The sequence below is a fragment of the Triplophysa rosa genome, linkage group LG21 (genome assembly GCF_024868665.1).
Source record: "Triplophysa rosa linkage group LG21, Trosa_1v2, whole genome shotgun sequence".
Lineage (NCBI taxonomy): Eukaryota > Metazoa > Chordata > Actinopteri > Cypriniformes > Nemacheilidae > Triplophysa > Triplophysa rosa.
The window spans coordinates 6,957,923-6,975,381 of record NC_079910.1 but is presented as its reverse complement, the minus strand read 5'-3'; the positions used below and the strand labels follow the sequence as shown (position 1 = coordinate 6,975,381).

The following is a 17,459-nucleotide window of genomic DNA, read 5'->3' as shown; positions in this document are numbered from 1 at the left end:
CTTTCATTTCGGGCAGGGAAGCGGTCTCTTTGGGACTCTTTGATTTCTGTGGTGGTTCTTGCATAAATTTACATGATGAATTTACCGGGAATTAGGGAAAGTCTTAACCTCTCTTTCCCAAATTAAGCCTAAAAAGCCACACTATTGCTAATGTAGATGTAAAATTTTTATTACTGGTAGTGATGATATTGATATTAAACATATATATTTTGTGTTACCTGTACAAAGCTTGCTTAATCTTATAAGCACTGAAGAACCATAAACTCTTTACACATTATATACACTATGCTGTCAAGTACTGATAACCATGAAAATACATATTGGTGCCACTCGGCATGAGTGTAAAAATATTATATATATCAAATTGTTGCACTTACTCCAGCCATATTACTGACAGCACACGTGGATTATGCGAGCGAGCGACCAATACAAAGAGATGTTTCTCTTAAACTATTAAATATAAAGAATATGCTTTTTAAACTTCGAGGTTTTGTTTTTGCTTCCGTTACAAATGCCAAACAATACTTGAAAATAAGTGGAAATAACATTAACACTTAAGGTGAAAACTCAACAACTTAAGATTTGAGCAGTTCCTGAAATACAAGTAAAAAATGTTATTCTAAAAGAATCAATCTTTAGTTTACTCAACCATATAGTATCACTTTAGGTTTCCAGATAGTAGTAATGGGAGCTTTCCCACCGCAGCATCATACCAGCTGCAGAATAAAACTGAAACAACAAAAACTAAAGTGTGAGAGTGTGACCATGTGTGACCTTGACCAAGTCCAATGGTGGTAACAGTAGCATTATCTATAAATAGCTGTATTATCTGGAGTGTCCCTGTTTTGCTTAAGAGATGCTGATTAAAAAAAAAACATCCCACAAGAGAAGACTGGAAAGTCCCAAACGACTGGGACCTGCAATTTATCTTAAATATGTAATGAGTATATATTCAAAGCTGCCGGACATTGATTTGTCCTTGTCCATTATCACTGCTGCTTGCAATTCTCTTTCTGCTTAAAATTTTCTTTCTTGTCCTTCGACTTCACTCGTCCTGGTTTGTCATTATGTCGTTTTGTAGGTGGCACAAATGTTGGTTGCTCCTCTATAGGGTTACACAAACCTACTTGTTGGGAACCTTGATTGGCTCCTGTGAATAGAACATGATTCATAATTAAATAACTTTTTTATTGAATTATTAGAACAGCTATTAAAAATAATACCTCCCTACCATTAATCTCCTTTCTATGAAAGGTGGGGTCCAGATCTTCTGCAACATTCCTGGTGGGTTGTCTGTTGCAAAACCAGACAGGCAGACATTGAATAAATGGTGCTGTATCTCCAATGGTATACACTAACCCGAGAGAGAAAAGATAAAGGGACTTACGCTGCCATGGAAATGGGGCTAGAGAGCTGATGGTCTGCTGTGAAGTCATCAATAGGTGACTGAAGCTCATCAGAGCCCATTCTCTCTCTCTGCAATGTCAATAACAGAATTCACATAACTGGAACTGATGAATTACTTGAAATATCCAAAAGAACCCAAAGAAACCCATTAGTTGTGCAATTTGGTGACAATCTTAATCTGGTATGAACTAGATTTAAAAGATCCCTTCTTCCGAGGTAACATTTGTCAATACCAATGAATCACGCGACCAGTTCATGTGTGTAACCAGTTCAACAGCACCTGCAAGATGGTCTACTAAACTCCTAGGAAATCAACCAACCAACCAAAAAAAAAACCCCCCCAGCTCCAGAAAAAACATTCTTTGTAGCTGAAGTTAGTCATGTATCAGTCATTAAGTGGAAATTACAGTGAACATTAACATTCCATACCACCCTCAAAGTGCAGCTAGTGGGCCTACCTGTCTGTCACAATGTGCTCTCCTGTCATACTCAGCCACAGTGTCTCTATACTCCCGTCTAGATCCAACAGAGTCCAGCTCAGCAGACCTCCGTTTAGCCTTGATCTCTTGTTTTTGTATGAAACGTGCAATTTCCTGACAGACATAAAAGTAAATGATGGCTATGAGTTACATGGGGTGGGAACATAGCCCTCTCATAACATGTCTATTAAACACTGCTTACCTCATCCTGAGCGACCTGGGCCATTCTGAAGTCTTCAGGACACATCCCTCTGAGAGGAGAAGACCCCTGCTGAGTCTGCGAAAGAAGAGAATGACCTAATGTGGCATCTACACTCCAAACTAGATTTTGGTCCTTTTTTATTGCCATTTTTATTGATGGTGATAGACAAAGAACTGGACTGAGTCACCTACACGAGCAATGTATTAAACGCTAAAGCCCTATTTGGACAAGACAAATTGTAACCCAACTACGTCATTTAGAAAATCAGAGTTACAATCGTTATCCGCCAACGTCTTAATTTACTGATTCAGATGAGACTAACATCTGTGTATAAGTGTATACAGATATGGGATTGTAGAAGGTCACATGTTCTGGATGCTTGCATCGTATATGGGGAAACCCAATAAAATTTACTTTAAAATTTAAAATGACTTGGTATAAATGGTAAAATACATTTATTTATTGATTGAAATATTATTATATAATAATCTAACTAAAAGAAATGATGAAAAGAAACTAACATGATTTTATAGAACTGTCTGTTTATATTTACTTTTATATACTCAGTGGGCTTATTATAAGGAAATTATTGGGTGGAGAATCTTTCAGTGTATTTTTAGAGTTTCTTTATAATGTTTTAAAGTCGCTGTGACTAGTGTTCATCCAATAAAGTTTACGAAAACCGAAATCTATTTATAACATCAGTTTCACTTTTTTCCCACAATCTGAGATTTTGCTCATACTGGCAACCTCTATACGCTGGTAGATCATAACTATGACATCACATAAATCTAATCATGGAAAAACCCTGATGTGTACCTCTGCAGCTAATCTCTCCTCCTCCTGAAGTCTGCGAGCCAGCTCCTCATCGAGGAGTACCTGCTCCAGCTCACCCAAGTCAAGAGCCACCGTCCCATTCCTCCCAGTGTTTCCTGTTAGGGGAGAAGAGCACAGCTGAGGTCAGCCAAGATTAGAGATAGACCTGACACATGGTCATTATCACCAACCTTCAAAACCACCAAAGGGGGAATTCCCTTTTCACAACGCAGGATTAGTTAAATTACAGTCCTGAAAATAACACACACAAATGACAAGAAGAAAAAGAAGAGCCAAGCCAGAACACATAAATCAAATAGAAAACCAAGGCGAAGTTTGGAAGAACCAAGAACATGATACATCTAGGTACTGAGAGATAGCAGAAGGATTCAGTCTCATTGCATCACAAAAAAATGTTTTCCAACCACAAGACGTACAAAGAAGGCACGCAAGGATGCAGAGGAGTTCTTGTTTACTGATTGGAGATAATTGGAAAGCAATGAGCAGATGTAGGGAGCTCTTAAAAGCCAGGGGTTTGGGGGGCTCAGCTGGGGGTCTGAGCTCAGAAGAGGTTACCTGCTCTGGGGGAGAGGCCACTGCGTGATTGACAGGTGCTGCGTGATGGGAGTCTCTCAATCCCTCTCACCTCCATCTCCTCCTCTGTGCTCGATCTCTCTTCCTCAAAGCTTTGCCGCTCACTTTGGCTCCGCCTAATTCTGTGTTGTCCAGGGTAACGCCTATGATCCCTGTCAATCGTCCTTTCCTCGGTTAATGAGCGAGCTCTCTGACGCTGGTTTCTGGCCGTCTCCCAACTCTCGGCCTCCCTTAAAGGGCCAGGTCGCCTCACTTCCGTCTCTATCAACTGTGTATGATTTAAAGGCCTTACCCTGTTAACTAAATTTGAATCATCCTGGGTACACGTTCTGCTTCCTCCACGCATCGATGTCCGTCTGCTCAGCCTGACATCGCCATGGTAACTACGTCGCATTGAGACGTTACGCCGAAAACCCGGAGATTGAGTCTGCCGCTGGTCCCCTAAACTTTCTCTAGGGTTCAGGTGTTTGTCCCTCTCCCTACCATTTTCATGTAAACTATAGCTGTCGCCATGGTCACCGTTTATGAGTCTTCTCTCATCCAGAAAATGAACGTGTCTTTCTTTGTCCCTCTCCCTACAACTCTCCTCACGACAACAACCGTTTCCCTGCCTCGTTCGGCCGTGGAGCCTCTCACCTCGGTCACCCCGCTGATCTGAGGCCTGCTGCTTTTGTTTCAGTATCCTCTCAAGTTTATAGACGGGTTCGAAGAGTTCGTCCTCAGAACTGGGGCTGAGGTAGCCTTGCTCGCTCATATCATTCCTTATGAGCTTGATCACATCTCCCCATCCTCCTGAGAGGTGAGATGTCCTGCTTTTCTGGCTAACGGAGCTGCCGCTTGTTGTGCTCTTGTTATCTTGATCTGAATGACTTCTGGAAGGTCCACTGTAGCTGACCGCCATTCTCTGCCCTACCGTGGAATAGCTGCGGTCTTGGGACGCTTGACTCGTATTGGTTAGGGTAGGCATACGCTGGTCGTCCTCAGAATCTGAGTAGGGGGGTGATTGGGAGCGCTGCCGCCTTCTGGTTGAAGACCGTTTGTAGTATCGATCCTCAGGTGTGTGAACAGCCCGAGGTGAGTATGGTGGAGCACTTGAGGTCTCTTTAGTAAAGCCAACCATGCAAACACAAAGCAGGGGATTTGGGGAATGGTTAGAGCTCAGGAGGTGGCAAGTACACGGTTAACACATTTGAGCATAACCATAAAGCACTATTTCAAGTTAAAAAAGGACAAATAAACCATTACGTCATGCACTAAATGACAAGCACAGAGGTAAAATAAAGTTTAATGAAGTCAGGGCGCGGTTAGTATGTTAGAGTTGTAGGTGCTTTTGGCCTTGACCGAGTTTGTTTTGCAAAACAAGCATGAGAAGCTTGCCAACATGAACAAAGGCCAAATTCAAATGAAAGACCGCCATTCATGTCCATCAACTGATAACAGCAAAACATCCTGCTATATACAGCCCAATATGTGGTAAAAACGTGGTAAAAATAGCTGGTGGCACACAATATGAAAATGTGATGTAACCATAGAAACTTTCGAAAAGGAAATAAAACCTAACTCTACATGATGTCATGTCTTGTGGAGCTTAATATAACCCGGTGAAGTCACTTATAAATGTCATATTGTTTCACAGATGTATTGAAATGAAATAAAGGCTTCTGAAGCTGGACAGTTTTCACAAGGAGGATATGTGCGATACACTTAAAAAAAAAACACAAGACATATCAAAGTGTCAACATCAAACTTTCCACATTCACATAAGGTCAGATGTTAGCATGAGAAGCAAGCATATGACTAGATGAAAAACATTCGGCATATGACAAGACATCATTTAACTGGTCACAATATTATGACTGTCTAAATGTCATGTTGCGTTTTCAAGTTACTTATATTCCTGAAAGGAAGAAAAAAAAAAAATATCTGAATATAGAAAAATATTCTGTAGACCGTTTTGCAATACGTAAATGAAACTGGTCCAGAAGCACTTCCCATTTCAGTTTTTGTTTTTTTACACATATGTATCCTAATTAATATGAAAATATTTAATTCAATTCTAAATGTTCTGTTGGTTGTATTTTGTACTAACACTTACGTGTTAAAAAAACGGAAGTTGTGTTGTCTACGCTTTGCATAATTGGCTAAAACTACTATTTCTGTACTTCATGCTTGGCTTCTAAATAGTAATAAATGGAGACCTACAGTTTTACAAAACCAGATGTTTTGCGGGCAAGCAGACAGACACAGAATCTTACAGGCCCAACACATCCTGAGGCTCTCACGTTAAAACAACTCATAAAATCAACTTTAATAACACAAAACACAAGACGTTTTATTTTACCTCTAGCATCTCTATTTTGGTAACTGCCTCTGCTTCTGATGCAAAGCTCTTCCTCTTCCTGTATCCTTTTTGCTATTTCCTGTGTACAAAAACATAGAAGATGAATAATCCGATGTTAAACTCTTCATATTTAGGAGGAGGGGGCTGTCTTTTAATTTTGTACAAAAACATTTACCAGAAACATAAATTGTGTGACTACACAAGGCCAAAAAAAACACACACCGAAGCCTGGTTGGAAAAAATAGATTGACAGTTACTTAGTTATGACACATCTAGGTGAAGTTAGGACGAACATAAAATTATAACCCATGAACCCTCGGCCAAGGCGCCCACACATCAGCGGAGGGGAATTTCCAAGCTTATGCATCAAAGACCTCAAGACATGCCTGCTTGTAACGTCAAAAGCACACCTTGCAGAATCTTTAAAGGGCTACGTGCTGCTGTGCTTGCAACAAAGCAGGAGAACGTAAGGCACAATTTATCGTATAACTGCCCACAATGACTTACGACTTTCCACTGACTGTGTACATTGGACAGCTGTACAGTAATAGGTAAGCTTCTGTTTACTACCATACCCCTCTCATTACTGTACACAAGTGAAGCCTATCTTTAATGAGGAGCCCACATCACTGAACTACAAACACGTGGTAAAACTATGTAAAAAGCAATAAATCACTGTAATATACATTTACAAATAAGGGTACAGTATAGTTGCTGTAAAACTACCAGCTGAATCACTAAATGGTTAGAAAAAATGAGTCACTAATGTCTGCAGTATTGGTTACTGTTTGAAAGACTTTATTATAGTATTCCAGCTATGTTATAAAAGACCGGCCTTTTAGATCTTTTCAACAACAATCATAAAATGTATACCACACAGAAGAGCCGTAACTGAGAGATACCAAGATTTAGGACATGTGACCAGTAGATGGCAGCGTTCTGCTTAAAAGATTAAACAAACACATTTGAAAAACAATAACTGGGCTGATCAATCTGGATTATCAGGAAAATTAACACAAAGGGCCTAAAAGTCATGATATGTACACTTGCAGAGCAGCAAAGGCAAATAAAACTTGGCAATACAAATTGTACATGATTTCCAACTTTTACCCACATAACAGCCTCCAAACACTTGGCAAACTTCATAAATAAATATTGCTGGATTTTCTTTTAAAATATTAAATAAATCTCTGTCTTTTCCACCACTGCAAGAACTGAAAACATAGTTACAGTAGTTGCCAGCTGGCTGGTGATTTTATAGGGAAATGTAACTAATGGATGCTTTAAATTGAAACATTCTCAAACAACTTTAACCCCACTGGAAAATTCAAAAATGTGTCCAGGAAGACTTACACAATTTTCCTCCAGAACTCTGAAACAAAAATATGACGCACGATGTGCCTACAGTACAGACACGTTTTGGTCTCTTGTCTTCTGTCCTCTAGACAGATTATGGCTCACACCGGGACCAGTTTCTGGCTAATGGGGTTTGACACAGCACACGTCTACCAAAGCTAATCCTGCACCTAACCTCTCAGGAAACCCTTTAGTCTTGTTTGTGTACACAAAGGTTAGAATGGCTGGCTGAGCTTTATGTTGTTATTAAGTGTTCCTGCTCCTGTGTCTGTCTGAGAGGACAGCAGGCTCCAGAAAAGCGTGTGCAGGTGATATTTAGCACACATCAGGCCTTCATTAACACAGAACTGCAGGGGTGTAAATATGTATAATTGATGGAGTGGAATGACATTAAATGCAAAATGGGAGACTAAATCTTGCAAAATATTGCACATTTGATATAATTTTCAGAATTACAAGCAATTATTAGACATACAATAAGAGGTGAAAGATTATATTTGATCATAATTGCTGACTTTTAATATTTTCCTCACATAGTTTTTATATGTCAAATACAAAAAGAAAAAAAATCTTAATCAGTATTATTTTATTGTTTTCTCATAAAACACATACTTAAAAAAATAGGTTTATTTGAGAAGGAAAATTGTGTGTGATAATAAAACTTCCATTTGTTACATTTTATACTATATCTTAAATCAAGTTTAACAAAATCCTTCTAACGTGATTGGCACATTGTTTTTCTTGTTTTAAGGATAATTCTCACTATATATATACTTGTATAAATGCTTCATTCATTCATTCATATTTGGTTAAACTTAAAGGGATAGTCCACCCAAAAATTCTGTCATGAATTACTCATCCTAAAGTAGTTCCAAACCTGTATATATTTCTTTGTTCTGTTGAACACAAAGAAACATAACTGAGATTTCTGGGGCACCATTGATTACTATTGTATACGTATATTTAATATACGTTCTGTTATACGTTTTTGTTGTGTTAAACAAAAAAGATATTTGGAAGAATTTAGGAAAACAAACAGTTACGGGGCAACTTTGACTACCATTTTTTGACTTCCTCAGAAATGTCAGTTGCTAACATTCTTCTAAATATCTTTCTTTGAAAAAAATGTATTTGTTCTGTTGAACACAAAGGTTTGGAACTACTTAAGGGTGAGTAATGACAGAATTGTCATTTTTGGGTGAAGTATCCTTTTTTCTAACAGAATATTTAGGTAGTTTTGCTAGAACTTAAAACAAATGCTTATTTTTGCAGTGCCGTTGGCAGGTTACAAGTGAGAACATTTCTGCAGGGCCATAGAAATCTGGTTTACAAACTCATAGAATATCTTAAAATTCAAAACCTAACAACATGATTAGACTGTTATTGAAAACAACTTATGAGTCAGCAGGTATTGCTGACCCAGCCCAAGTCAGATTTTCATTATAATAGTGTTGTCAGAAACTGTTTGCTTTGCACAGTGAGTCAGTTTTCTAATTGCTGATCCAACAATTTTCAGCTATTACACCAAAGCATCCAAGATTCCCCACATCCAAGACACTCCCCAGAATGACTAATAACTCTGAACAAAGAGCTCTTTAATTGAGTTTATCTACAACATCTTTTAAAAGAAAATAAACCGTAATCAAGCTAATTATTTTGGCAGGTCTAAGAGTCTTGCCTGTACCTATTGTAGTTTCTCACAGACTTTAAAAGGCAGCATGCTACCCTCAAGAAAATACATGTATGCTCTATTGTACCAGTGAGAGTTTTATGGCCACACCAACACAAAAAAGCTGCTTTAACATTTATGAGACGCTCAGCAGAAAAACGGTCCATGTTCACTTTTATTTTTTTATGTGTTAGGGTTAATCATGGCTCAGCTATGAGACTCGTGTCTCGCTGTCTCATTCCCTGCAGGGAATTAAATGCACCTGGATTTGATTAATACCCAGTGTGAGCGACTGGTCCTTCACATCATTGCTCACTCTTGTGTGGTCTCTGCTAGTGGTGAATCAGCCAAACAACATCCCCGAGTGACTCATTAACTACGGGTTCATTCGATCCATCAGACGAAGCAGTTCAGAGGTGTGAACGCAAAACAGGATGGGTTTTTACAGCGCCTGCAGTAAAATTACTCACCTCGTCTTCCACCTCCCTCCTCCGGGCCTCCTCAGCACAGCGCTGAATCTCTTCCTGAATCATTCGTGCGTATTCCGAATCACATTCATCCCTAAGAGTGTGAAAAAAGTTATTACTAAATACATATTTATCTGATAAAAATATATTTGATTCTTTACATGTAAGGAAGGGTGTCACATTATAAAACAACTCCAAGTGGACTTTAAACATTATCTGTCAGAGAGAGGTATTTAATAGAGTAACTTTTAAAGGGATAGTTCACCCAAAAAAATCTGTCATCATGTTCTCACCCTTTTGTCAATTTAAACATGTATGACTTTCTTTTGTCCGCAGACCACAAAAGAAGATATTTTGAAGAATGCTGGTAACCGAACCTGTTGACTTGCATCGATTTTATGTCCATAACATTTTAATTTTGGGTTAATAATAGAATGTAATACTGGTGTAATAAAAGTATAAGAACGTCATTCAGGGTCACTGTGATCTTACAGTTGGTGTGTGGTCTGCTGCTGAAGGAGCCGCGCCGTGTGCTTCTCTTCATCCTGAAGACTTTTGGCTACACGGATGTCCTTCTGCACCAGCTGGTTCCTCTGAACATTAGATGTATAGTACTGTTCAACTAAAATGACAAAAGAGCATGTTTAGTGTTATTTAATCGTAACATTTATTTCCAAACATTTGATTTGGGAAGCAACGTGGCAGAATGTTTCATTAAAATAAGGTAATAAGACCTTAAACTAACAAGCCAGAACCTTGTAAACATGCCTTGTAGACATGACCTATAAAATAAAAAAAGTGTGAAGTCAGCCAATCAGATTAAAGTTAGTCAGATGAAGAAAGTACTTGTTCTGTGCACCAGACAGTCCGAGAACAGAACGGTCTGATGCTGAGACTCGCAGGATATTTCCATTAAACATGTTGATTTATTCACATGAGCGGTCTTGTTACCTTATTCATTGCAATGCCCTTGTAGGTGTGTGAAACCTTTAAACGCTTACAAAAGATGAGTGAAAGTGCCAAAGCTTCGAAAATAGTTTTAAGCCGTCATTAACATGGCTTAGGTGTGGTAGATGAAATGAGAGAATTGTAGATCTTACTCTCTTGTTCCTGCAAGTTGTGTGCTAAAGCTCCATCCTCCAGAACAGCAAAACACTGGCACACTGTGAGAAAAAAACAAGACAAGCAGATATTTTAAAAAAGAAGAGAAAAAGATTCACAAGACTTTTTGTGAGATTGTTGGAAAGCTTCTTGTGATCTTTCACCAACGGTCTATATTTTAAGGGTACTTTTAGGATATCTGCAGTGTTTCAACCATGAGCTTTCAACATTCACGCTGAAATTGGAGTCAGACTTGATGTCTGTGGAAATACTGACAGACATTCATAGAACTTTTACAACTACTGTATACTGTTATTTCATGTCTTTTGTGGTCATTTCAGGTTCATTTTATAAAATAAATCAATACTTAGAGTGTTTATATATACAATATTTTAGAAGACTTCTATTCTAAAACAAATTTCAAAACAGATTTTATCCCTTTATAAAATCCAGAACTCTTTTTACTAATTTTAACAACGAGGCACTCGTGTTCCAAACCATAATAACAGTCTGCAAAAACAAAATCTGACCCTGGAAAGTTGAAAAGAGAATTACAACTTGAGGTTTTGGTCCCATGAGTGTCACATTTCATTTTAAATCCTGTGTTAAAGGATCAGTAACAAGGCACACTCTCCATTACTTTAGAGAGATTCTTAAAGGCAAAATAAAATTGTATCAAAACTTTCTTGAAAATGTGCGCTTGTGGAAGTCTAAGGGGCAAGACATTAAGGTTTAAAAGTAGAAATGTAATGCATGTTTGATCAAATACAGCCACGGAAAAAATCCGCATCTATTGACAAAGTCATCCAACAGCAATGTAAAAGACTGACAGCAAGACACATGAAAACTGTGATAAAACTCCAGGTTATCACATTAAAAAAAAATCAATTTTTCCTAAATACATACAAATATTATTGTTGTATCACTTAAAAGTGAATATGAACTTGCTTTCTTTGCAGTATTTGAGGTCTGATATACATAGCTTCTTTTCTGTTATTTTGACCAATTTCTCCATTTTTCATTTTCGGCAAGATGCAAATAAAAACAATAGTTTTGCTTGAAATTTGGGAGAAATATTGTTAGTAGTTCACAGAATGAAACACTATCATTATCATTTACCTAAGAAAGAATACTTTTTCTAAGTATTCAGAAAAACTGAAAATAGTCTTTGAGATGGTCTCTTAATTTTTTCCACGGCTATATATTTTGTATTACAAAGTGAGACTGAATAAAAAAAATGAACCACATGTATGGACTGAAAATACTGTCAAGTAGACACAGAAATAATAAAATCTTCGATTAATTCATCACTGCTATTTGTGACAAGACTAGCTGCTCATATGAAGCACACTAGAGCATTAACAAAACCAGTTATACAAATAAACACCATTACACCAACTTCTTGAGATTCAGAAAATAATTGAGATTATTTGCCAGATTAATTGTAGCTTTTAAAAAATGAAGTTCAACGTAAATTGTTGCTCTGCTATCGGTGTTATTAAACACTGCGTCCTGACAAACACGTTCTCTTCGGCAAAACATTAACATATTTCTGTGAGCCGTCACTCGGACCATCCGCAAACCTCGCACACCACATTCAATATTTCCATCCAACCTCATTTAGTCAATTGCAACCTTGAGGTCAGCTATTTAAAAGACAGTTGAGAGACGGGCACTGGTGAACAGAAGCCTGTAATTGACAAGTCACAGACTGGGCTTTATCACTGGTGTTGTGGTCAGGACCAAGAACAAAACAGACATTGAAAGCAGTAAAAACCACCCGCCTCTATGCAACCACTGGATTCACACTTAACACTTGAAACTTAAAACTGAAACTCCATGTGACCCTATGCTTTCCCTCAGGATCCCTGAGCAAATGTGCTGAGATGTAGTAGCATTACAATAATAGCCTACTGACTTCAGCATAACCTTTGACCTGCACATCTGGTGGAACTCTATCTATAACATCAAACATCAAAATGTCTGGTGGGGCGAACTTACCGACCCCCTAAAAATGTAATCGCAACGTCAGAGGATTAATCTTTCTGTTAGATATCCCTGATGAAATGAAATGCAAAACAAATCTATTCCCTGCCTGAGCATTGTGATAGCTTGTATCACGTTACACAAGCACTTAACAATATCCTCATCCATCTACACACAAACACACGCTGCACACAGCAGTAACAGTCTCCAGACGCACCAGCAGCACAGGACAGTGCAGAAAAAGATAAAGAAGTCGAGTGGCAGAAGAGTGATGGGGTTCGTGGCTGAACGATAACAGAAACAGCCCGTGCTTCTGTAGACTTTGGTTTGTTTTGTAGAGCAGCCAAGAAACTCTTAGGGGGACAGAGCACGACAAGAACTCTGACATCAACAGAATCAGGCTTTAAAAATATTATGGGATCCTAAAATATATAAAGGATGAGCAAAGCAATTCTTTGTATCTATACTACACAGGTTTCCTATTTTTTTGGTCAATACAAATCAATTAAAGGTCCAGTGTGTCATTTTTTGGAGGATCTGTTGACAGAAATGCAATATAATATACATAACTATGTCCTCAGAGGAGTATAAAGACATTACATAATGAAGCGCTATGTTTTCTTACCTTAGAATGAGCTATTTCTATATACGTACACAACAGGTTCCCTTGCATGGAATTCGCCACATTGTTTCTACAGTAGCCCTAAATGGACAAACTGCTCTACAGAGTGCATTTCCTAAGTATGTTAACTCCTTCGGCAAAGAAGCAAAAAAGTGATGACATTAGTCCAGCCACCGTAGTGCTTCAAAAGGAAGGGGTGGAGTGGGCAGTTGGTTGCAATTCGCAAACTCGCCACTAGATGCCACTAAATTTCAAATCAGATTCCAAATGTACTGTTTATATCGCTCCTGTCTTTCTAAACCCTCCTATCCCTATATTTTGTGATTTTTATTTTTTGCCAGAAATAATTATTATTAGTCACCCTTTATGTTTGTTACTGGCTTTTGCGAATTTCTAACCAATAAAAAGGTATTAAAAAGTTTTTGTGGTTGTAAATGTTAACAACGCGATCATTTAAAAAGTACTGTGTTTTTACCATTTCCTTAAAAACAGTGAATTTGGATGCCTGAGTTTCTGAAGGACAGTGATGATCTACATCCTATATACATATAACACAATTTTGCAACACAATAAAAAAATCATACATGTATCACATTAGGTTTTTTTGAATGGTGAGAGTAGTATGGCAATTCTTTTTTGTCTAAAGTATTATTCGAAATCTCAACCACCTTTAGCATGTTAGCTAAACAAGCTATAGGACACCATCACCAAAATCTGGTCTAAACATCTCATCCAACATTTAAAAATCCTGGTCAACACAAAGACACAAGATTTGATATGTTGATCAGGTCATAAGTATTTCTATTAGAAAAACACAATAGCCTTTTCTGGAACTTGTTTGTTCTAACTGTGCAGAAACTGATAAGACCGCTCTGCTCCTCACTCTGGAATTCAGCCTTTAAAAACAACAAGAGGTCTACATGATACGGCAACACTGAGGAATTCTGCTATGAGGAGTCCGTAACAACAGCAAGATGTTCTTGTTCTCAAGTCTCCAAAAAACTGAAGAGGCTGGACAGTATAAACACTCACAGATGCCGAATCTTCCCACGCTACTGAAATGATCCTCTTGAAAACTCCCCTAAAATTTACTCCTAATTCTCCATGATAGCATAAGCACCTGCTAACCCGCACTGAATAAACACTTCTTATGTCACAAGCTAACCTGACCATACGTCCTGCAGGCCCGGTTCTGGCTATAAGCAGTTTTTAATGGCTGACCTCGGCATCCAAGTGAATCGGCTGGAGAGAGGGTGTGGATCATAAGCCGTCAAACTAGTTTTACAGAAGCTGGGCTAAAGAAACATGCTCATATTTCAAAGACAAAGACAAAGTGGAACACGTACGTGAACACAATATCAGACTACGGAGTTGAGACAGGAAGTCAATGCATCTTAAAATGTAAGAATTTAATTTGAGGAGAATTATAAAGTACCACTGATGGAATATATGTTAAGGCGTCAGTCAACGATTTATAAACCTATGTTTTAAAGTATGAAGAGGGAAAGGGTCAGTGAAAGGGGTTAAAGTGCAGAGTTTCTCTCAAGGGGGTGCAGAGACATACCTTCCAAAGCATGTCACACTACAGTATATGATGAGAACTACCAGAGTGAAAACATCCATGGGAACTGATAACTGAGGGAAGACAAAGAGCTAACAGAGAGAGAAAGATGTTTAGTAAATATAAATAAAACACAGTTGCTCGCACATATGTACAACAGTGTGGACATGAGATAACTGGTTGTTGCAGATGGAGTGAAGGTCTAACAGCGCTTTGTTCTACTGCCAGTGCTTGTTTAAGCGTGCACATGAAATGCAACACAATGAGAGCATTGTGCTTGGAATGAGAACGGAAGGGAAATCCTCACCAACATTCCCCCTTCAAAAGAAGAACCAGCTCAAACCCCATAAACAAGATCACTGCCTATGAGAAGATCCTAGACAAACAGGATCATGTGGACATCATTGACATTACCAAGAGAAAGAGCATGGCCTTTTGTTAGCGAAATGGAGATATAAGCAAATGTTAATCAGATCCCAGCTTATCAGCAAGAACATGCAGAACACAGAATATGACAACAGAGCAAGACATCCACAATCTCTCCATCCAAGCAGGAATCAAGCAGTCCAACACAGTGCCCGGAGAAAAGAAACTCCTGCATGTGGAGTTTGGAAATCTTATAGCACAGGGTTGATCTTTCAACGCCGAACAGCTGTCTCTAACACACACATAGAGTCAGTTACATCGCATCCATGAGCAACACATGCAGTCTGAGTAAATAGGAAGCCAGTCTTACCCTCCTGCACTCTGGGCAGGTTGGATTGATCCACCTCCAGCTCTGCCATCATTTCTGCTCAAGCCATTCAGGTCTGAGAACAGCAGCACCTATTATCATAAAAGACACAGTTCAGTTAAAAGTGAACTTACAGTCTAGTTCAATTCATTTAGTCACTGCACGTCTCTACATAAAAAACTGAATTAAAAGAGAGGATTGCGTGGAAGCGTTTTTGTCAAAAAAGCTGTTCAAACATTTACACACCACAAACATTGCATGAAGCATGTTTGTAACAAAAATAATAATTTACACATAATTTAATAATATTAATAATGACAATACTTGTGTTGCTTTATGGGTGCTTATTTTTTGGAATTATTTTTTATCTTACTGTATTTCAAGACGTGATTTTCAATGCTATGCATTTCTCTTTACAGTAATTCTGTTTTTATATCATTGTTACAGTATCACAATTAAGAAGATATGAATGTTTACTCTGTTCGAGTTCTTCAAAAAAAACACAATTAAACGAGATTATAAATGAATTTAAGTTAAATCATCCTTCAAGAATTCACATGTTAAGAAAATTGTGACTTAAGAAAATAAATGCATCCATTAACTAAATCTATCCACTAAATACATTACTTGTACATGTTTATTTAGATCTTTGTTTTTATAATGCATAAACGAACAAGGAAAAAAACGCTGTGTGGAGACAAAACACATGACGATACGAGCATACAACAGAAGTAATGCATGCAAACCACACAAAAGCCAAACAAAGCGAAACTAAACCAACGAAAACAAACCAGTAAGTTAGTAAAAGTAAGATGTGAAAATGATTGAGGACTTTGGTAGATGGCTATCACGTCTTTACGATTATCACCACAACGATTCATAACGCCAAAATGCAACACTTCTCTTTAAAGTATTAACTATTGACATAAATGTTACAGTTGTACAGTACGGAAAACAGTGTCTTACCTGCACTGCGCTGCGCTATTTACTTTGATAGAGTACAAACGCTCTTTTGTAATGCCGAAACGCTACTTGTTGCATACGAGAGCTATTCGAAAGAGTTTAATAAGCGCACACTTGTATTTGACAGTGTTTGGAATAAAAGCCAAAATTGTAATAAAACAGTTTCCAAGTTTCCACAACGCACGGTCTGTTTTTGACAACGAGACAATGGTATGAAGCTTCCACAGGGATGGTAAGCGAGCGCGGACAAACTTCACACACATTCCCTCCCTCTAAACACACTGCGCTCATTACGCTACACTCCTTTGTCCAATTACAACTGTTCGTAAATCATGGAAAATTATTTAGGCTACCATGGCTTTACTACAAAATAACACCAGAAAACCGTTAATTTTCGTAAGGGATTTGCAGTCAGTATATGATACATTTTAAGTTTGCATGTAAATATTATTATTGCACTCAAACGCGTTTTATTATCGTAGGCTATAATGCTCCTTAGATATGTATTCATTTACCCAAAGTTTTTTATTAGGCTATTTATATTTATAGAACAAAAATAGTTGTATATATCCGTTTATATTTTTAAGGCTATTATTATATACTTTTATTCACAATTGTGATATGATATTCTGCCTTCTTATGGCATTACGGACAGTGTTGGGCAAGTTACTCTGAAAAAGTAATCAATTACTAGTTACTAATTACATATTCAATAGTGTAATGAGATTACTGTACAAATTACTCACTTCAAAAAGTATTTAATTACTTCCCAGATAGCACAATCCATCTGGTTTAGGTCTATTTGACGTCTGCATTTACATCTGCAAGACATCTTAAATACATAGTTTGCTCATCTACAATACGTCTCGGAGACGTCTGAACGTCTGTAATACGTCTGCTAAAGATCTGGAGATCTGCTGCTTAAAAACATCTGCTAAACATCTTAGAAAGAGCTGTTGTGCATCCATTCTAAATCATAAACATCTTACAGACATCTTCTAGATGTCTATATGATGTCTAACAGCAGACATCTCCGAGACGTATTGCAGATGAGCAAACAATGTATTGTAGATGTTTTGCAGATGTAAATGCAGACGTCAAATAGAAGTAAACCAGATGTATGTGTGCTATCAGGGTTATTACTAATTACTTTCTACATCCT

General features: G+C 37.9%; 1 protein-coding gene across 3 annotated transcripts; it reads right to left on the bottom strand.

Moving 5' to 3' along the window:
- Positions 1-312: 312 nt before the first annotated feature.
- ccdc187 (coiled-coil domain containing 187) lies at positions 313-16,532 on the bottom strand. 3 transcript variants are annotated; one of them, XM_057319579.1, is made up of 13 exons: positions 16,301-16,532; positions 15,338-15,426; positions 10,432-10,494; positions 9,824-9,953; positions 9,335-9,425; positions 5,840-5,918; positions 3,481-4,599; positions 2,908-3,020; positions 2,089-2,163; positions 1,866-2,000; positions 1,388-1,476; positions 1,232-1,293; positions 313-1,150 (listed from the first exon to the last, which is right to left on the bottom strand). In XM_057319579.1, the coding sequence occupies exons 2-13, from the start codon at positions 15,387-15,389 to the stop codon at positions 990-992; spliced, it is 2,169 nt and encodes a 722-aa protein (XP_057175562.1). In that variant the 5' UTR covers positions 15,390-15,426; positions 16,301-16,532; the 3' UTR covers positions 313-989. The 3 variants fall into 3 exon arrangements, with proteins under 3 accessions (XP_057175562.1, XP_057175563.1, XP_057175564.1); XM_057319580.1 differs by lacking the exons at positions 15,338-15,426; positions 16,301-16,532 and adding an exon at positions 14,073-14,242; XM_057319581.1 differs by lacking the exon at positions 3,481-4,599 and having other exon boundaries at positions 980-1,150.
- Positions 16,533-17,459: the final 927 nt, after the last annotated feature.

Excerpts from the sequence above, each read along its gene's own strand:
- ccdc187 (XM_057319579.1), bottom strand. The coding sequence starts at position 15,389 with ATGATGGCAGAGCTGGAGGTGGATCAATCCAACCTGCCCAGAGTGCAG. Across the intron at positions 10,495-15,337 it reads CCTGCCCAGAGTGCAGGAGG|TGTGCCAGTGTTTTGCTGTT; the intron begins GTAAGACTGGCT and ends TTTTTCTCACAG. Across the intron at positions 1,151-1,231 it reads TCATAGAAAGGAGATTAATG|GAGCCAATCAAGGTTCCCAA; the intron begins GTAGGGAGGTAT and ends TTCTATTCACAG.